Source organism: Molothrus aeneus, chromosome 1 (assembly GCF_037042795.1).
Source record: "Molothrus aeneus isolate 106 chromosome 1, BPBGC_Maene_1.0, whole genome shotgun sequence".
Taxonomy (NCBI): domain Eukaryota; kingdom Metazoa; phylum Chordata; class Aves; order Passeriformes; family Icteridae; genus Molothrus; species Molothrus aeneus.
The window spans coordinates 36,332,985-36,355,191 of NC_089646.1; the positions used below are offsets into that span (position 1 = coordinate 36,332,985).

The following is a 22,207-nucleotide window of genomic DNA, read 5'->3' on the forward strand; positions in this document are numbered from 1 at the left end:
CATCTCCTTCACTTGACTTCCCTGTGATTAATGTATGATAGGTTTGCTTCTATTACGATTCACCTTGAACTGATGTGTCTTCTTCTTATGCTTGTCATTACACAACTCCAGAATGTTGCTTCTACAACAGGTAGCAAGAACTATATCCCCCTTGAAACTTCCTGATATTCAATACATAAATTTGAGGCCATTTTGGATCATTTTGCTTTTGGCAACATTGCTCAACTTTAGCTCATTCCCTTTCTTATCCCATGTTCATTCCCTGACACACGTCTATTGACCAGATGTTGACCTTCTCAACTTCTGTTTGACAAATGATGATGATCTGAATTTCTTTTTAATATGTTTACCAAAAATGTATATGGCATTTCAGGAGAGGTCTTACTGTTACCTGTACAATAGCACTGACACTTTCTTATCTCTTCCTGAAACACAGGCCACCAGATAGCATTTGTCTTTTACACAGGTCATCAATTTGTGGCTCCAAGATGTTTTTTGCTTTCACCCTTTCATCAAACTTTTTTGTCAAGCAAAAAACACAGTGCCCTTTTCTTCTGCTCTGTCAACCTGTGTTTTAACAGTTATGCCTCACCTGGCTAGATGGACAGACATCACTAATATTGCCACCCAGAGACGATTTATAACATAGAACTGTATTTGGAGGGGTAACTGTTTTTGAGGATTTTAGCCCCTTGAAGAAATTCTCAGAATACTCCAGTCTTCATTTTTTAAATGCCAATAAGCTGCAAATTTTAAGTCTTTAGAACAGTAATGTGAGTAGTCCTCTATTCAAGGACTGAGTACTGGCAGAATTTGCTTGTTATAAAAATACAAAAAGAAATACTTCTAGAACATCCATATATTTAACCATTTAGTTGTGTCTGTAATTATGGGTACAGTTGCCTGCTATTCTTCTAATGAATAGCAGCTTTCCTTTAAAGTTTGAGTTAAGAACAAAAGAGTTCAAAAGAGATGACTTGGAGTGAAGGAACAGTGAAAAGAGTTGTTCGTAACAGATATTGAATTTGATCCTTAAGTACATTATTTACCATGGCAAATATTATAAAATGTATGGCAAGAATAATAAAAAAATCTTTCCAGTTGCCACCTGCAAAGGCTACAGTGGTAATCTATACATTGTGAGGGAATTAGGGAAAGTATAAAACCTTGTAACAACAATTTTAAGGAAAACCACAGTGCAGTAAATGTGCTACCCTCAATGTATCTGTGTTGCTTAGGAGAGCATATTACAGTCTTTCAAGATTGAAGGTCCATGCTCTGAAAATAAAACCTTTAAAAGTCAACTGAAATGTAAAGCAAAAAGTTTGAATCCACTTAGTGTGTGTGCAAACACCTAGTGCAGTCCTCATGATACCTGAATGCCACGCGAACATATTCGATCACTGAGTGATGGTACCATTCAGAAGAGTTACTAACACAACAAGCACTGGGATGAAATCATTTTTTTCTGAGTGTAGTTATTTCATGAGGAAACTAGAAGTAACTGAAATCCTTTCATGAGGACTACAAGTCCCAAAGGACTTTGAAACAGTATGATTAAACCCAGCAAAATGCAACAAGAGAGTTTCACTTTTTCATCTGAAAGTATGATCAGAATTAGTTCAAAACTATATCAGGATACAAAAGATCTACTAAATCTCCCCTATAAATTACAACTTAAACATTTTCTTTTCCTCAAAGACAACTTTCTCCCACTCCTCTTGTACATTAACCTCTTCAATTATTTCACTGATCCCCTAAAAAAGCTGTCTTCCCACATACACTCAAATTCTTGAATGGTTTGTGCCAGCTTTACACCAAGGGTTTCTATTACTAATTTAGGATCTGTCTGAATTGAAACTGCCCACAATTTCCTAAGAATACATTCATCATTATTCTTTTTGCTCAACATTTGTCTGAACTTGGCTTGTTATGGACAACGATAAAGAACTACCATCTTGAAATGACCATTGTAACGAAACTCTGTGCTAGCTTTGAAACACACTGTATGGAATTCCCAAATCAGTTTTTTGGCTTTCCAAACAGAGTTGTTTTCTTCTATGCAACATCTCTCCCCTTGGAAGCAATGGAACTGGCAGGGCACTCTTCTAAGCAGGTATTTCAGCCTGACAAAAAAATCTCAGGCTTTCTTCAAGGCTAGTTCAGTAAAGGGAGCCATTTCCTCATTCACACTGATACCTTCTACTCACTCTCTCCTCAAAATGCACCTACCAGCAGCTCTGTCATCCCTCTACTATTGCTTCTTTAGAAAGAGTTGCCTCTTTTGTGTCTTCTGTCATTTCAAATATTCTCTTCTACTCTGAGACCTAGCAACTTGGCTCTGTCCACACATCATGCTCCGTCCTGTCTTCTTTTTGTCTTTTTTTAAAAATACCAAGTTACTGTCAGCTTGAAAACCAGCCTGGTAAGACAGATGGCCAGATATACATCACAAAAGCAAACCAGAGCCATATTCAAACTTTTGTTAAAATGAAGAGTGAGGAAGAAGTCAGGTGGTCTGAAATATTTTCATCAGCTTACATTACCAAGAGTCTGCTTGAATGGGAAAGGAAAGCAGAACAGCCTTGCTCTGCACAGTTAAAGGTTCTGCAGAAAGCCTTGGATCCCTCAGACCAGACATCCCACTCCCTCTCTGCCCACCTCTGGTGAGGTCTGGCACTGCTTGGAGCTCGAGTAGATCTGGTGGCTACCACTGGTCACAAGTGGCTGGATGAGGAGCTGCTGGCAGACCAGTTGTCTTGGCTCCACCTCCACCAAGCCCAAGAGCACCTGAACAGCAATTGCTGCCGTGCCTTTTTTTGTGGAAAGGTGGTTGTGACACTAACAAGGCCAGAAGGGTCAGGGAGGGAACATCAGCAGGGACATGTTCCCAGCTGGAAATGTGCATGTTGTCCTCTCCAGCAGTGGCAGGGTCTTCAGCTGCACACTGCCAATCTCTGGAATTTCTCAGGTTCTTCTCTGAAGGTTCATTTTGGCTTTATGAGTTAATCACGTCAGGAAAAGTTGTTTCAACTCATATGCCTTTAGGAGTAAGTATATATTTAAATGATTAAACAAATCAGGAAGAGAACATACCTAGTGCAGAATGAAAGCAGTTAGCATTGAAATTCTTTTTTATATTTTTATATTAGTATTACAAGTTGTTTGTAAATAACTTGCTCATTTTATATATGTAAGGAGTTCTGCCATGCCCTGCAAAAATAAATTAGATTTTATTGGTGCCTGGGTATTTAATAACTTCTATTTATTTGCTGCAAGAGTGGAGAATTAAGATAGAGTAGTTTATTTCACCAAAAGACTGACAAATGGCTCATTAGACACTTATGGAACTGAAGCTAATTGTATGATTTTTTGTTGTATTAATTGTCACTGCCTGCTTAGCTGGCTAACATTGGTCATCAATACAGAGCTTTTCCTCTCAATCTCCAAAAGATGTGAAAAAAAAACCCGAAAAAGAAGGAATTTTAAGATAAACAGAACAGTATTTATTTCCTAATATAAACAAAAATACTATTTGGATTGGAGGAGCATGAGGGAGGAGTAAGAGAGGATTAATGTGCTGGCTGTTCCCCACTGGGGCCACCAATAACAATCAATTCCAAACAGCAGTCACCTCACATCATCTAACAGCTTGAATCGTCGATATTCAAAGATTCTCTCCCCCTCCTTTTTTTTTGTTCAGATTAAATATCATTTAAATTGCATCCTTTTTTTTTATTTCGTCAGAGACATAAGGTCAGAATTGATTGAATATGTACTACCTGCATATAATGATTTCCAGTTTTTTACAATCATGTGCTAATGCTGCACAGTAATGGCCTATGGATGAAGAGACAGATGTACTACCAGTCATTCGCTACACATTTGCATTAACAAATCATCATTTAATTGAAGCCCATCCAACAAGTTTATGCTACTTAAATAAAGTTCCTTTCCATAAAAGATGCTGCAATGACACATGGTTGTTAACTGCAAGGTAAATAAAAAGTAGTATTTATTTTCTTGTCACTGGTTTAGGTAAGTATTAAAATGTACACTTATTAATTTGTATTTTGCTCAGAAATAAACCACCTGACATCTAACATAGCAATCCAAGCTAGTACTACTATGAGACGAGATAATTCACTTTTAGAAATAATCGTTTTGTAACACCACAATTTCATGCTTTACAGATTTTTATTTTCCCCCAAAATATATAATAGAACATAGTTTATATGAAGGCTATACATGAGTTGTGTGTTAATACTTTTAGGCAAGCTCTAATAACACAAACCTCAAACCCTGCTGCTATCAACATGGGCTACAATTTTTTTTATGTCTCATTGTTGACTACAAACATTGGCACCACACTTAGAAACCTAGTTGCCTCCCTCCACAATTTAGATATTACTGCTTTCTTTTTAATACTGTCTAGGGAACAATTCAGGTAGGTTGTGATGCCCCTACATGTTTCAGATATAGAAAACCACTATCTATTCATTTCTCCTTTCAGAACATGTTGCAAAATATTAAAATCTGAGAAGAAAGCATGTCATAAAATGAGGAACCTATAAAACCAATTCTCTCTCCTTCTAGAGATGGTTTAACAGTACTTTCAGCATATTCAGTTCATGGTGCATTTTTGCATCTGCAAAGCAGAATAAAGATATTTTGATACTGTCTGTTGAACTGACAAACAATACTTCGAAGCTAACATGCTAGGACAAGGAGATATATTTTTAATTGTGTTTTTGGCTTAAATCTACATTTTCCAGCAACCACAATCTTTTAGGATGAAAGCACTATATAAATGAAAGATGGTATTAGTAATAATAGTTGACATCCTTTACTATGCTGGTATTGGCTTACATCTAAACACATCATTGAATTTTTTTTTACCTAAATACAAAAATAATCATCTATTTTCCCTTTACTGACGATACACTGAAAATAAAATATTTATTTTTAAAAAAGGAAAAAAATAAGTATCTTAGGAAAACTAGAAAATTCATTCTGAGAGTGGGAAAAGGCAGTCTTTTTCTAAGTAGAGAAAACAGAATTTAAACATAAACAGATGCATTTTCCTTCCCTTCAGGAATGTGCGGGGATGGGAGGAGACAGGGGAGTCTCCAGGTTGACCTTTTGCTGTTGTTGTTCTTACTGATGATGGAAAACACTAAAAATTTCACCATACCAAAATTGAAACTACAATGTAGAACTCCAAAATACATCTAAAAGCATACTGCAGCATACAAGAAGAGATAAAACCTAAGATTTATTTCCTCAGACAAGGAACAGTGTATAAAAGCTACAAAATGCTATCCCATACAAAACAAACAGACATACAAAAAAACCCTACTGTGATTTGCCTGCATGTTCTCCAAGCTTTTTTTATATGCTAACTCAGAACAGTAATTACAGATCTTGCAAGTTGACTTCTGTTTTCCAGAACTATGAGTTGTACGTAAAACATGCCTTTTCATTGAAACAATTACAATTAATCAAAACAGTGAAAGCTAATACTACTCAAGTCCAACCTACTGCTGTGCCCAGCAATATATCAAACTGTCTGTTGTCAAACATACTAAACAAACTTCAACAGAATGTTTTCACTACAAATAAGAGAAAACATGCTTGCTAAGTATTTTTTAGTCAAACTGCAACCTCAGTAATCCATTCTGTCACTGGATTTTAATTTGCAGTAGTCAATCACAGTCTCAGACAGATCCATATTTGACTACAGAGAGGAAACTCACTGGGACTAACAAATGAGTACCTGCAAATGACTACTATAGCCCCAAATTTGTTTAGGGATTTATATCTATGTACTCAGGTTTGTTCCTTTACACTATTAACTTTTTTCAACATGAGATTTTGAAATTAAAGAAAGAAGAAAAATGAAGACCATGGACTGTTTTCACTGCTATTGTCCTAGAAACACACCAGCTTAATAGTACTGTGTTTCTTCAATGTTCATATTAATTTAAACTATTCATTTAAGCATTTATGGAAATCTTCATTACAGAGAACCTTCTACCTCAGAACTTGTTCATAAATTAACAAAAGCCTTTTTCCAGAAACTCAAATTCACATTAAACACAGATCACATCCATGATATAACTAATCCATGACATATTATAAATAGTCAACAAAAATAGATATACTTACACTTCTCATGGCACCTCCCCTGCCCTACCTAGGAGTCATAACTATTTTCTTAATAAAGAAATATGGCATTTGGTATCTGACAGAAAAAACCTGTTTACCAGTGAAGTCAGTCTTTTTTGCAATTGGTAATCAATGCAGAAACTGAAGTTTTATATAAAAGAAGTGATACAGAGGACAGGAATATTGGAGTTTAACAAACAGATCAGGCCTTTATTACCAGCAAGCTCCATTATGGATTTGTGAGCTTTGTAAGCCAAGCTCCCCCAAGTGTAATTAAATTTTTATTTATAATGTGTTTGTGACTGTTAACTTTGTGTTGCCTCTGCTTGTTCCCCCCCCAAATCCAATGTGAAATAGTATTCTACATTTACTGCTGCAGAGAGCAGTGTTTTATTCAGTTGCTGATTTCATCTCTAGCCTTATAAGAGATGAGAAGTACAAATAAACATATTGTATATTATTTATACACAAACACCCGTGTCTTTAAGCATAGATATATACATATACACTGCTGCATGCAGACGCTCTAAGCCAAAACTGAGGACAAAAGAAGTACATGTCAGTTAAAATTGAACACATGTGAGCAAGCATCACTTTTTTTCCTACCAAGAGCACTATTTATCACATATTTATATCGTGGAGAGACATGAAAGCTCCAGTAAGATAGGGCAATGCAGCACTGCAGAGTACATTTTATGCCGCAAGCCATGTCTGAGATTAGTGTAAATGTACCAGGAAAAGGTTCTAAATTCCAACAAAGCTGGCATCCATGCTTTATTTTTTTGTTCATTTATGAAGAGGACTTCATGAAAAAGCCCTCTGACTCCAAGAATGTATTTTTTATTTTTTTGCATTAGCTCCGTTCCTGCTTTCATTCAGGTATTACCCTCTGGTACCAATACTTATTTAAAAAAAAAAAAAGAAGCTTAATATAAGTAACCACAGGAGGATCTCTTCTCCCCTTGAAAAACTGCAAATAAAGATGTCAGCTATTGAGTATATTTGTGGCGTCTCCAGCAGCTGCTGTTAAATACCAGCTGGTCTAGCTGATTAAAATTACCTCCGAGTTGGTATTATAAAGATGCCTGGGCAGCGTTGCTGTATTAATGGATTATTGAGTGAGCGATGAAAACCTTGGCCAGCTGATGCGTTTTATTACAGATAGGCTTTATGATGTGTAATCACTGTAATTTTTATAACTAGAGGAAACGGGAAAAAAAGAAGAACCTTCTTTCTCCCCGTACTCATAGTGAAATCAGTTGAACCAGATTTTTTTTTTTTCCAGTCTGTTACTTAGGAGTTAGCTAAATAATTTGGGTTTTAACAGTTTCTGCATATGTAAGACTTTATCCACACCTACACATACCTAAAGAATGAGAAACTGTGTTCAAGGCTACCCTGTGTTTACCTGTTTTACATATGCTTAGGTTTACACATTGGATAGTTATTTCATCCTTTGACTACCAGGCGAGTGCTGCAACTGGCCATATGAGATAAACCCTTGTGCATTATTTAATGACTGAGCTACACTGCAAACACACCTCATATTCTCCAGGTTCAGCAATTCAGCTGGTGGGGTCTCATGTCTGGTCTCTCCATCTCTTCCCTCCCACATTCTCTTCCCCTTCCAGCAAAACCTTCACACAGTATGTCATTTAACCATCTCTCAAACTTTCTTCCCCCCTACTAACCACATATTTACCATCTTGTCTTCTGATGCTAGTTTAGTTTGCTACCAAACTAAATGTGCTCATTATGAAAATCCTGTAACTGATACCAGTATTTGAGGTTTAATAAAAAATAAATGACTGGGTACTTGGAAGATTCAGATATACTGGTGAAAAATTTTATTACAGATGACTTCTGTTGTGAGGTGCTTCAGCATTCATGCCAATTCAAGTCAAACGCTATTTACTGAAAACATCTCAAGAGAAAATACTGCAATTTTTTCCTGCAATGGACACCCACTAAAAGCCAACTAATGATACCTGAAATTTTTCAGTGGAATGTGAACTGTTGAAATGTAAAAAGAGAGTAAAATTAAGAAAAGGTCTTAAACTCTTAAAACTTCTTCTTATGGAAATGTAGCAATGCTTGTCTTTTTCCACAAAGGAGATAATTAATATGAACTCTTCCACAAAGTTAAGAAAACAAGTCTCTATAATGTTCATAAACTGATGCAAGTTACAAAATTTTAGAGGAAGGACCCTGTGAAATATAGCTGGGTATTATTCCAGCCCATAAAGTATAGAGACAAATTTTTGGGAGTTGCTACTACACCACATACATTCACCTGCAACCTCTATTGAAGGCTGCTCTAATTCCAACATTTAGGATCAAAACATAAGTTAAAGCCAATTCAATGAATAAGTTTGTAAAAGGCAAGGATCTTGCAATGGACAATTTTTTTTTAATTTAAAGGTGACTCTTAGAAATAAATTTTGGTCCATCCAAGACTAAAATAATCTAGGTGCTCTCCTTTTTTCATTTTATGAGTAGAACCTAAGCTGTACTATGGTGCAAATGTGCATTTCCAAGTCCAACACCTGATAATCTGAATATGTGATATACATCTCTGATGATTCATCTGGCTGTTTTGAAACACTTTTGCACTGCACGACTAGCTATTGAAATAATGATGCTAGTTGTCTGCAAATGGAGGGAGAAAAGCATGTTCCACCAAGTAGATATACTGTAGATAAAAAAGGGCCTTTCCACTCTTTCTAATTTAATCTTTTTTTATGGAATTGTATTATCATAGAGGTTGGAAAAGACCTCTAAGATCAAGTCCAACCTAGCACTGCTGAGTCCATGACAAAACCATGTCCCTAAGTGCCACATCTACACCCCTCTTACATCACCTCCAGGTACAGCAATCCCACTACTTCCCTGGGCAGCCCGTTCCAATTTTTGACAACCCTTCCCATGAAGAAATGTTTTGCAACACAGAATGTTGTTTCTGCAGAACACCTGAGCAGGGGTAAGGTAGATGGGCAAAGCCATTAGGACAGGCCAAGGAGGGCTGTGTAAGGTGAAACTACCCTGAGCTGTGAAGCTGCACAGCTCCCTGCAGCACGTAATGACAGCTGTGCCAGGCTGCAGCACCTCAGCCTCGGGCTGTGCCAAGCGCAGCCGGCAGAGCCGCAGCCGCGGCTCACGGGGGCATCGCCATCCAGCACCTGCCGTGCCTCCATTTCACAGCTGCAGCCCGAGCAGATCCTGCAGTCAGAAACCTCTTTCGGAAGGGAGGTGCATTTTCACATTTGTGCCAATAAAGAAAATAAAAGAAAATAGTAAAATAGTGATGGTTTTGGTTTGGCAAACCCCCCACTATTTTCTCATACCCTGTGACTTTCATCCTTCTGCTGGGAGCCAGCAATGGGTCTGCAGCTTGCAGCTACGAGTGAAAAACAAACCAGAGAACAGCTGTCTGTCCCAACTACTTTCTGGTTTTTCCTGTGCATTCCATACACTACTCTAAAAGCATTTACCCTTTGGGCACGGCTTAGGCAGGGTTTGCTGGGGCGCTGGCCAGGCTGGGGCTGCTGTTTCCTAAGGAAACTGCTGGTACTCCATGCCTTGCCCCAACACCAGGATGGGGGAATTCAGCTTCTCTGAGCTCTTCCCACTGTTTTTCATGCATTTAGTGAATTTCCAACTTAAGCAAGCCTCCCAAAAATAAATAAAAAACCCACCCTGAATCTGCAAGGCTTTGTGAGTATTTCTGGGCTGAGGCACATTTACCATACAGCATGGAGAGCTGTCTCTCAGAATTAACCATGGATGGGAAAAACCACCTAAGGTGCAGAGGAAGACACAGTTATAGTTAGAGAGCTTATAGGTTGAGACATAGTGCTAACTTGAAATACTCCAGATTTCCCACAGAAGGACTACTAGAAGTAAAATTTATACCACTGTCACCCATGGGGATTCACACCAAGACACCCAACAGAAAGCACTGAAAAAATAAATTATTGTGTTCGAGAAGGAAAAAATTAAAGGAAGGCAATCCTCTAAAAGCTAAAGAATTACAATATCTTACACAAGTATCTTTGCATTTGTGGTAAATAAATATACATTGATAAGCTCTGAATTAATGGTCAATTTAACATGCATGCTAAATTCTAGGCAAAACAAGATTCTTAATTCACTTGGGTTAATAAACATAAAATTCTGATAATTACAGATACAATAATGTCATATGAGCACTTTAAACATATGCTGTGGGAATTAAATCCTGGCTATTCCTGCCCACTAAGGACCAGTTTTTAATCTTCGATGCATGATATGTAGTAATGGATTTTACGAGTTGACTTTTTTAAATTTGATGATCAGGTTAATGAAATTTATAATGATATTTTTCACACCAAGTTCAAAATAGTAGTTAACTCCTTGGCAGAGGAATTCAGATTGGACATGTAATGGATGTACCAGCAACTGCTGATGTGAAAGGATTAATCATCATTTTAGACTTTTATTAAATTAGATAAAATGGGATAGGCATGAATCAGAATATATAGCAATTAATCACTGGACTTTATTGAGTCTTTTAAAAATCTTATTTGCTCCTGAGTTGACAACTAATCTAGGCCATTCTGTACCAGTTTGACAAACTCTCCAGATAATGACTGTGACTAGAACATTAATAATATCATCATTTAGCAAAAAATATTTTTTCTCTATGTAAACTATTTTTTTTAACATTTGTCGGTGTTGAAGGTAATATTAGTCACACCACAACATTGCAACTCAACTCATCTTTTCCTACTGAAATTTTTTGCTTTTATAAATTTGCTTGTTTTTTTTGAAATTTAGGTAATGGATAAAACCAATATGTACAGATGACCAAAGTTTTTGGTATATCCAACTAGCACTTAATGTAAACTGTTACAGCTATACACACTCGAATTGCTAGAAAATAAAAATTACTAAACTTTTGAAGTTTATTTATTGATCACTGAGAACCACCCCAGTTAAATTACCATAAACCTCAACATCACAACAACTACTAATCCAGCTAATAGGAATTAAGGGAGATTGAAGATACATAATAAGCATCTGGGGGATATGGAATTTATCCCATGAGTGTAGTAAAGAGCTCATAATTTAAGAGTGCCAAAACCCAAGTGCATCATGAAGGCCTTTCCTCACAAATGACATTAATTGCATATCCCACAGATGCTTATTACATATTCTATTTATACCTCTGAGAAGAAAAATATTCGTTTAAAGTTTAAAGGTTTAGTACTGCTTAAACACAATGTAACACAGCTGTCTCATGATGTCACAGGGAATATCAAAGGCTGCAGCACAGAGTCATAATGTAAGAAACAGTTTAGACAGAAGATAAATCAGAGAATGTGTTTCAGCATGAGAGCCCCAGAGCTCAGACGTACATTAAAGAAGGATGTATAACTACGTACTTCAGCTGGATTTGGGATTACACCATTAAAAAGGTTTTTCTGATTACAATTATTGAAGTAAGAAAAAAGAGAATTGAATCTATTTCGATTATTTTAAACAGCTTTTCAATAAGTAGCATGTCAAACCATTAATACTAATATATGAATGCTAAAGTCAAAGATGCCATTATCTTTTCTACTGCTCAGTCTATACAAATATAACCATCATCATTAATGTTTCTAGATATTAAGCATGCTATTATGCTGTAAGTTTTCTGCAAGGACTGTTTTCTTCTGTTGACATTACTCTTTTGTGATTTCTCTCATAGATAAGTAAGACAATGAGAATTCTTTGATTCAAAATGTCCCATATACTTCTAACCAGCTGTATTTCCATTAGTAAAAAAACCCCTGAACTTGATATTTCTGATTTTGCATGTCATTCCTAAATGTGCTTGCTAGAAATAGAATAAACTGCAAGGCCCAATCTTAGACTCTAACAGCTCACACGACATTCACTGTGTGTGCTGTATACAACTAAGGACTTCATTTAGATGTGTGGAATTTTGAGTTAAACACTGTAAAGGTATTTCATAATATACAACATGTTACACAGTTCTGCTGCTACACTGCACATGTGGGTATGTGTATAGATTTATCCAAAGTACGAAAATATTTTTTGCTAACGTCTCCACTTCTGTGAATAAAAGCCTGGTAGCATTACTGGTAGGAGTAACAAGCAGTCAGAAGCTGCAGGAGTTTCATTATCTCATATTTTCTGCATTATATTATATTGCGAACTTAAAAACCAGAAAAAAATGGAATTTCTTTTCTCTCACCCCTTTCTCAATACCACAAATAAAAGATATTCCTTCTGTGGCATTCAAAGATCATTGTATTGGACACTTTTTCAGACAAAAAAGGGTATAAAAGGTAATCAAAGGAAGTATGCTAACCACGGTCCTAATTTCAAATAAGGTGAAAAGAAGTAAAGAAAAGCAAATCATTAAAAGTGACAGAAGACAGTATAAAGGTCTATGAAAGGCAGTGCTCTCTCATGGACTTCTCAAGCTGATGTTATATTGGGTGATGTCATTTTGCTTCTCTGAAATTTGGGAAGAATTGCTGTTCTGCTATCAATACATTCCATAGTGAACAACAAAGTCTAGGTGCATCCATGGCCATTTTTCCTTAGAAACAGTGCTATCTGGAAGTTCAAGGGAGTCATCACTGGCAGTTAATACCAAGGTGCAAATGCTGTGCTGAGTGTTTTCAGGGAAAGAATATAGAAGGGTAGCACCCTTGGCTTACTGTAGAGATTCAAGTATGACTCGTTCATTGATTTCAAAATTTCTATTGGAAAAAAGCTCCTACTCTTGTCTGCTATTGTTCTTTTTCACTAGACAATTCCATTTTGCAATGCTGTGCACAGATTTTTCTCTTCTTGCCAAAATCTGTGGAGTCTTCCTGCTAAGTTATGTACCTTAACCCTTTAGGGCCTCTTGCTATTATTTTCAGTATGAGGCGTGATGAAATATTATCCTCATTTTTACAGCTTTACTTCAGTGAAATAATTCTGTTCTTAGAAATGTTTCTCAAACATAATTTTTCATGCTTTACCAAGACTAAAATATTGTGAATTCATACAATATGCAAAAGTTACACAAAATTGTGCACCCTAATTAACAGCACTACTCTTGAGCAATCTATTCCTGTGACCTGCGTTAATGGATTTTATTCTTCGGATATGGATGGCTTGCTTTAATATTTCATAGGGTACTTTTAAAAATTCTTGCTCAAAACCACATCAGAATCAGAAAAGATACTCAAGGCATGCACCTATTTGGAACAAGATTTTTTTTTATTGATGAGGCTTCTACGACTCTAACAAGATGTTGGAAAGAGGTTCACAAGGTCATGGAAAACTACTATCCAGCTCACCCATTTTAAAAATTAGGACAGACTGTTGCATTATTTTCAGGGCAGGATCTTTCACTGTTGCATGGACTTCCAACTCTGTTATGAATCTTTCTAACTTGAGAACTCCCAATAAAACAACTGCCAGAGGAAATTCAGAACATGTAAGGGGAATTATATAGGTCGTCTGTAGGATTCCCCACCTTTTCCCCCTCCCTCGCCCAATCCCCTCACCTCAATTTGTAACATCTGGTTAGGCTGAAGGGCAGGGAGAGCACTGTCTATAAGGGTAGAAATGGCTAACCAAGAACTAATCTTGGTATCTGAAGTGGAAGCAGTGACTTGACTACCTGGTGAATTATTACTTTGGTGCGGAGAAAACCCAAAAAGGAAGCATTCTTCCCGATGCTGACACTATATACTGCAATATACTCCCAATTAACTGCATTCTACTGGGCAATCAGATGCTTTTAGAGAAAATGCAGACTGGCCATATTCCTACAGAATTACTATTTCACTAATTTTCAACAACATTTTCATTAGTGATGAATTGTGGTTTCAGGATATAATTTTCTGCTAAAATGAAGAAATCAGATAAAAATGACCCTGAAGAGACAGATGATTAACATGTCCTAGGCTAAGGGAAACTCAGACTGAAGACTGTGCTATCCCTAAAGTTGACATCCCACACCTTAAGGCAGTTCATGACCAATTGCTTTTTTCTCAAATGCAATTCCTTGTCATCCTTCTCCCCACCTAGAAAAATCCAAAATGGCCTAGTTTGTTCTGACATGGAATAATGACTAAGTATTAAAACCTTAGGGTTTTTTAATGAGATTACCTCTGCTTCCAACAGGCCAACATTATGCATTTAAGTATTTCATGGTGATCTGTTTAAAGATTTCAAAAAAAATTTTCTTAGCTGCATTACCCACTAGATCCCAGTTTGGTATAACTTCTAAATTTTACAATTTACTCATTAAATTGTGCTTACTATCCCTTACCATTGGTCTTGGATTGTAGCAGAGGGTCTGCTTTGTGTGGCTCTTTTTAAGTGCATCAAGATGACACAAAAGATTTTGAGATGCTTGTATTAGCCTTCAGACAACATTGACTTTTGTCTAAAGGACTGATGACAGGATGATCTTTCCCTGCTGGATGGTGCACACGGTTCTCTTCAGTACTTCATTATAATTTCTGAAGGTCTGTCTTCACAGGAAAATTAAGGAGTTGCTAGTCACATGTGATTGCATGCCCATACCAACTTGATTCATACAGACTCAGTAAGAATAAGTAGTGAGGATGGAGCACTGGTTAGCCAAAACACGAATTATCCACAGGACTGGATTCTACAGGAAATGTCTCGGTTACTAGCAAATGCATAAGTCCAAAATGCTGTATTTTGCCTCCTAACATCATGTCAGCATGGGCATGTTAGCACAGTTTCGTTTTTAGGCATATGCTGAGATAATTACTTTCTGCAACAGTTACTTGACCTACTTATTGCCTTTTTTGTATCAATTTCCAAGATGAGTTTTCTAGACTAAGTTCCATGTCGTTGAAAGAAACAAAATGGTGCACTGAATTAAACAATACCTGGTTAATCTGAACAGCTGATGTGATTTAAGTATAAAGAACATAAAAGAGAGGTAAATACTTGATATATGGAACCTTAAATTCCTTAGTGGAGTAGAACTTCTCTAGACATTGTTCCGCTTTTATAGTCAACAACTACTGTCTACATAAGTAAAAAAAACAAAACCAACAACAACAACAACAAAAAAAAAAAAACAAACCAAAAAAACCCCCCAAAAAAACAAAAAACAAAACCCCCCAAAAAAACCCCAAAAAACAAAAACCAAAAAAGGACAAAGATAGCCTTCCAAGCACCTGTCTAGATTCCTACTAAAATCATCACAGATTTAAGAAGATAGTAATTCTATTCATATTAGTGGTCTCTAAGCCAATTTATGTTTAATGCTACTAGGTTTTTTCTTTTCAGGGTATGCAACAAAAGTCAAAATGGAAGCTTTCTTGCTTGTTTCCTTCCCAGATAAAGATAACTCCCTGTACTTCATATGGGAAGCACATCACCTGCATCAAGGAGCATCAAAACGACAAATCTGCATTCCATCCTCACAGACATCCAGTACTGCTCATTATCATCTCAGCACATAATTATGCAGCAGGAGAGTAAAACTCTGACAAACACTTTTGACACCTCAACCAACCCTTCATTCTGTTTATAGAGTGGTCTTGTACAGTATTTACATATTAAAATCTTAAAGTCAGAGGTAAAACTAAAATACTATTTTTGACAGTTGGGAAAAGGACAAAATCACAAGTTCATCATACTGTAATTTTTAACTTAATACATGACAAGAATCAGCACAAAATGAAATACACATTTTTTCAATCAATGAACTAGAAAGCTTTTTGAGGAACTCAGCAACGAGGAATAGATATCTATCATTTAAGAGCACAAAAGTGTGAGTAGCCTTACTTCAAAACAGAAGAAAAGCACCTTTTAGAGTTAAACAGGATTTGCTCGCTGCGTGAGGTACAATACCTACCCTGATCTTCAAGAATTGTCCATGCTTATTTGCAAAGAGGAAATAATTTGAATTAGAAAACCATTGCAGTACAATTGGTATGGCAGCAGTAGCTGAGGCAATCCCTGTTTCCATCAAAATACATGGTAGCTTCCTAAAATACCTTCAGATGTTTCCTTCTGTCAGCTAAGGTTTAGAAAGGTTTCCTCTTACAGTACTTTTTTCATTATGCAAGACAGAATTCATAGTAATGTCTTCCGATGCCTGAGTCAGTCCCCAAAATCCAGTGGAATGTATCTTGTAATTTGTGGTACTAACAGTGGACATCAACATTTCTTAGAAAGGCCTGGTCATCTGGCACTAAATCCTCAACAAGTGGTCTACTGAGAGACAAGCTGGGATTTATAGTCCATTAAAATCTGTTTTATATATAATGCTTTGTTTAAGTCAAACAGAAAATAAGTACTGGAAATCAACAGCAGTTCCAGATACTAAGTTCACTATTCATTTGTCCTGAACATTCAAATGAGAATTACTGCTTTGTTCAGAGACTTTGTATTTACTTAGTCTTACTCATTTCTAGATACTCACTGCCAGATACTTGCCTTTTAATAGCAAGGCTAGATTTTGGTGGTTCCTCTACTACGTGCACAATACCTCCAAGTTGCTTTCATTGTAATTGCTGTCCAGCTGATTGATGACACTGGATTAAAAGCTACAGAAGAAATGCAATGGTTTTGAACCGTGTCATGTATTATCTCATTTTCTTTTGGTGTGAGAATCCAAAATAAACTCAGGCACCCTGCATGATCTGAGAAGTTCTCCTTAGCAATACTGATCTTTGACCTACTTTTTCTGTAGATCATAAAGATTTCTTATTTTAAGATAACTAGAAGGATTATTTTTTTTTTGGATACAATGAATATGATTTATGTTCCTTTACTATACAAGTAAAATCCTTTAAATTCTCCCTCCAGAGACCAATCTGATTACGCAAAAGAATACTGCCTGGTACCATAATGGCACGGGTGAGAAACTAAAACAGGTGGATGCCCCACAGCAGTGCTCACAGCAAAGCAAGTAAGAATAGTAATAGTGGAGCAGCACATCTGCTGTTGACTTCACCGTCACATGACCTTTCCAACACTACCTTCAGATCTACACTCGCGCCTGGTTCCCTGCAACTTAGTTTGCACCCTTCTCTTTTGTTTTGTATTTCTTCATTAGCTTCCTGAGGAGGGCTTTCCTGCTGAAGAGCCGGGGCAGTGGCAGCCCAAGTGCCTCTGGAGGGGCAGGGGGCAGTGTCTCTGTGACCGATGGCTGCAGAGCAGAGCGGCAGTGCGAGGCAGAGGCATCGCTGCCCAGTGCTGAGCTAAGGCCACCACGAAATATTTACACTCACTTCTGCATGTGCTTTAAAGTCTGCTGGATACGTGCTTAGGAAGAGTTTGCTTTACCAGTATAATATGGCCATCAGTGTTATCATGCAGAAGCTGGTGAGTATATGCCAACATTTAATTTTTGTTCTTAAATAAAGCTTTTTATCCTTATACCTTGTCATTGTCTTTCTGTGTATTATTTCTATACAACTGTATCATATTTATATTTACATGATCTAGCTGTACTTATTGCATGCAGTTCCATGAGAAATTAATTTGGTGCAATATAGTTCTCCCTCAGTACCTAAAATAAAATAAAGTGGTAATAATATTATGTGGGACATTTCCAAATGATTGATTTTTTCAGTGAAATGTAAAAAAAGAAGTTGCCTACTCCAAATTCCTTTAAATGGAAGATAATGTCCTAAACTACAGGTATATAAAGACTTTTGTCAAGCCCTGTCCTTTCTCAAGCTGAGAGCCTAACCGGCTTAATTTGTCCCTGCAAACACTGGTCACTGTGGAAAATGCAGTATCATTTTGCAATATTTTGTACTTTAACTTGAATTAGATGTAAGGGTCAAAGAAATTAACATCAGAGTACCAGTTAATCTAGGACATTAATCATTGTTAACTCCTCTAATTTTAAAATTAAACTGAATATTCAATCTGTCACCTCTTCGGAATATCCAACCTTTATGTTCAATCCTAGCAATTTTTTCTTTTTGTTTAGAGAAAGGTTTATTATCAGGAAGTATGTCACTGAACTATTAATGTAATCAATTCCATTCTATTTTCAAGCGATTCTTGTACTTGACTTTACAAAGTACAAAATTAGGTATGATTAGATAATTATTATAGTTTGGTTAGACTATTCACAGTACTACCAGGAGAGTGAAACAATGTTATTCTGCAAAACATTATCTTGGGGTCCAGGCTAGAGACGAGGCAAAGAAAGAAGACTGAGGAATGATAAGGCAAAACCCCTTTATCTCTGTATTGCTAGTTCCATTTCAGCTGATATTAATAGCAGCTGAATAATTATCAGAGGGACAAGCAGTGCTGACTGCAAGTGAATGAAAGCGCAGTCTCAAAATTTCCAAATACAGAAATTCCTGTGCTAAGGCTGCTGCTGTCTGTGACATCAACTGGAACTTCCAGAGCATGGAAGCATGGCACAGCCAGGACCCAGTATACCTTGCTGTACCTACATGGGTTCCCTCCCCCATCAGCAATGGAATGAGACAGCTAGGGAATGTGAAGTCTGTTCACTGCTGCACTCTGGAAGAGAAGGAGATCTACTGCTTTGAGCTAAAACTTCAAAACAGGGCAGCAACCAAAATTAATGAGTTGTACCACACATACTGAAATGCCTTGGTCTTGTAAGCAGGTAAGCATGATTTCACAAAGTGTATAATCACATTTTATTGTAAAGGACAGTTTCTGAACATGGAAATGTACAACCAGCTGGGGTACCTGACCTCCCAGAAGAACAAGTCTTGCTAGTGTTTGAAAAATAAAAAGAAGCATTTGAAAACACCAAAGGATGGAATCAACTGTATAAAAATGCAAAGAATTGTTTTTGTGTTGGCCCAGAAGGTTATAGAAGGATGCAAACTATAAAATGCTAAATTTTAAATAAGTGAACTTTATAACTTGTGCAAATTAGGGTAGACTGCTACTAAATACAGGCCTTTCATGTTGATCTAGGAATGCCATAATATCTTTTGAGCAAAGTTCCCAGTCTTCCTTCTACCATCTGTATATTTTATGAGTGGTATCAAGGCTGACAGATGAATATCTATTGTTGGTAAATCTTCAGCAAAACAATAAACCTTAACAAAAAACTCAGATGAATTCTGCAGTTTGGTTAGGTTAAGAAATTATTGATAAACAATGTTGTTTAAGAAATGCTGTTTCTAGTTCAAGAAATGTTAAATACAGGAAAAGATACAGTGTCTCAGACTGTCAGTGGGCTCACTACTGGAAATGACTACTCTGAAGAGTTCAGACATCATTAAAGGTGAGAATAATACAACACAGTCATGCCCCTTTCCCTTTCTTTTTCTCCTGTCCATATCAAATCAGGAATCAGAGAAGGATCTGACCTCACAGGTAACCTACTTTTCTCTTCTACCAATCTAGACTCTGTCTTTATGATATCACCCATTTCTGAGAGCTTTTCAAAGCCTGTTTTTAAAACATCCTGATGGCTTTTCCTTTGTTAATTTTAATATATTATTTTACAGTCTAACAGCTCCCTGTTAGTAAGGTTTTCCTGATAGTCAGCCTAAAGCTCTCTCTCATAATTCATTCTCTTAACTGTAAATTTCTTTATTCAGATTCAGTTCTATTTATGCCACAGAAGACTGAATCATTCTTCTGTTATTATAATATTATGTTTAGAGCTGAAATATAATTTTTTCTTCCAATTATTTCTCTTACTGAAAGGCAGAATCTTAAACTGTGATGTGAATACCTACATTTCAAATTATTTTTGCCCCAAAATATCTGTTTGCAAATTTCTGAAGTTTAACTTATTTTATTCTCTCTTTGTTTTCATAAGTCTTCATAAATGAAACAATGTATTTTTGTTTTCCTTGATATTTATACAGCCTACTTTTTCATTACTACCCCTGAAGTTTATTAGGGACGTTTGCTTTCTCTTCCAGAATATTGAAGATATTAAGAAAACACACTATGCAAAAAATATTGTAATAGGACAATCTGTCCTCTTAGTACTTGAGTTTACTTGGCTTGTTTTCCTCCCCCATAGGTAATTCATACCTATAAAGTGTATTTAAGTAAGATTTGTAGAATTACATTTCTCTTCCTAATGTAAGCTATTAATAAGTAGCTCAACTCTTCTCTTGAGAGTATATTATGTTGCAGCACTTTTTCATTTTACAGTAACATCAAATTAGACTTTAGTGTTAAGTATTGCAGTTATGGCCTGACATTTACACAGTCACCTTTTCCTTCCCTTTCTTTATTTTCTATTGAGTTGTTACAATCCACAACTGCATTTGGAAAGTCACACCTATAACTTTTTTTTTGTTTTCATTTAAGGCAAAATCAATCTTACTTTAAATCACTGCAAAAAAAATTAAAAAGTGTAATTTTCTCTGTCCCTGCAAAGGCATATATGGCTTGCAACTCCTTAAGGAATGATCAAAATGAATCAAATTTCTAGAATCCCAGACAATGAAAGCAAAATTCTTCTTCAAAACCATGGTCATTTCACCATTACTCATGGTTCACACAAATAGCACACTCTGTGTTGAGCCAGACTGACTACAGCAGCTATAAATATTTTGGATTCAGTGCTGCACAAACACATAGATAAGGCCACATCCAAAGTCACACCTGGCCCAACTATCCCCCCTGGAACGGGGGTATTCAATACACAATCAGCTGACTGGATATGAAGCAGCTTCATGGAAAAGGGAATACTTGGGCTCACTCTGTACACACACAATTTATTATACCTGTGCCTTTACTCTTAACATACAACTGGCCCTGTATTACCAACATCCAAACCCCCATACACAATAGGGAAAAGTTCACTGATGTTAAACTGGTGATAAGTAAATAAACGACTCATGTTAATAGTTTTTTATGTCCTATTATCCCATGTATTCTTACAGGAGAACTCCAAGCAGACTCTGTACTTGATTCAGAAAGTACAGGAGTCTTCTTCATCAGGGTTTCTAATATGCAGCTGAATGGACTTTATCTGCACTGGAAATGCCAGTGTCACAGCTGCAGCAGTAGGGTGGCTTTTACTGTAATGCTGCAAAACAAGTAAGTTCTAAGACATAAGTACTTTTTAGTCCCATTCCTCTAATCCAAAATTTAAGGGAAAAAATTTCCTAATATAGTGAAGCAAAACCCCCAAGGAATTAAATGAAATAATGATTTGCAAACACTTACAGTCCATAAATCTGTGGAGCAATTTCCAGTCGGTTCAGATGCATGTACAGCTCAATATCATGTTTCTTCAGCAGATGATCCTGAATTTGATTTACTTTTGCTACAATAGCAATAGATGGCCCCAAGTCCTGTGGCCTTGCAAAGGGCATAGGTGTCACCATCACATCTTTCTCCTGCAGACACAGATAACAGGGTGAAAAAAAGAAAAAACCATGAAGCCTTACCATCTAAAGGGATTGTGTGCAGGAGATTTCATTTGTTGCAAACACTGGCTTCCAAATAAACATAGTAATAACTCATTTCTTTTACAGCAGAAGAGGAATCTCAAGCATCCACTTCTGTGGAAGGTATTGTGGGATTCCCTCTCCCAGGAGTGCCAAGGAGTGCCCGTCATTCTGCACATCAATTTTTACGTGCATGCTTTACTTTTCATGCTCTGACAAAGTGTTGACAGCTTTATTTTAGCTTTAATATCAGCAGTCTGAGTCAGTCCAGAATAAAGCAGATGAATGGTAACTCAGTAGAGAATATATGCCCTCAGAGGACAATAAATTGCATACCAAATAGGAAGTAACTTATTTTGAAACAATCCTTTCTAAACAGGCTTCCCTAGCACAGAAAATCTGGTGGCTTTACCTTAAAACCTACACAGCTTTGATAAAGCATCAGAAACTTCTAAAGGAAAAAAGAAATAGAACAATGAGACAGCAGTTGGTTGGACCTGAGGGCTGTGCAAACTATGCCATGAGCTACAACACAACACACCTCAAGTGAAAACCAGTGGAGTATTAGCATTTTTGAACATGAACTGCATTAAATTCATTCTTCTTGCAAAACAGTGAAGTATTATTGAAAA

At 36.6% G+C, this 22,207-nt stretch overlaps 1 protein-coding gene across 3 annotated transcripts in view; it reads right to left on the reverse strand.

The window, feature by feature from the left end:
* The window catches only part of TBC1D5 (TBC1 domain family member 5), a 321,912-nt gene that overhangs the window by 104,172 nt on the left and 195,533 nt on the right, over positions 1-22,207 (reverse strand). For all 3 annotated transcript variants that reach the window (XM_066555139.1, XM_066555128.1, XM_066555119.1), the window contains exon 14: positions 21,352-21,524. In XM_066555139.1, coding sequence (XP_066411236.1) covers positions 21,352-21,524 — 173 coding nt within the window. The remainder of the gene's footprint in view (positions 1-21,351; positions 21,525-22,207) is intronic.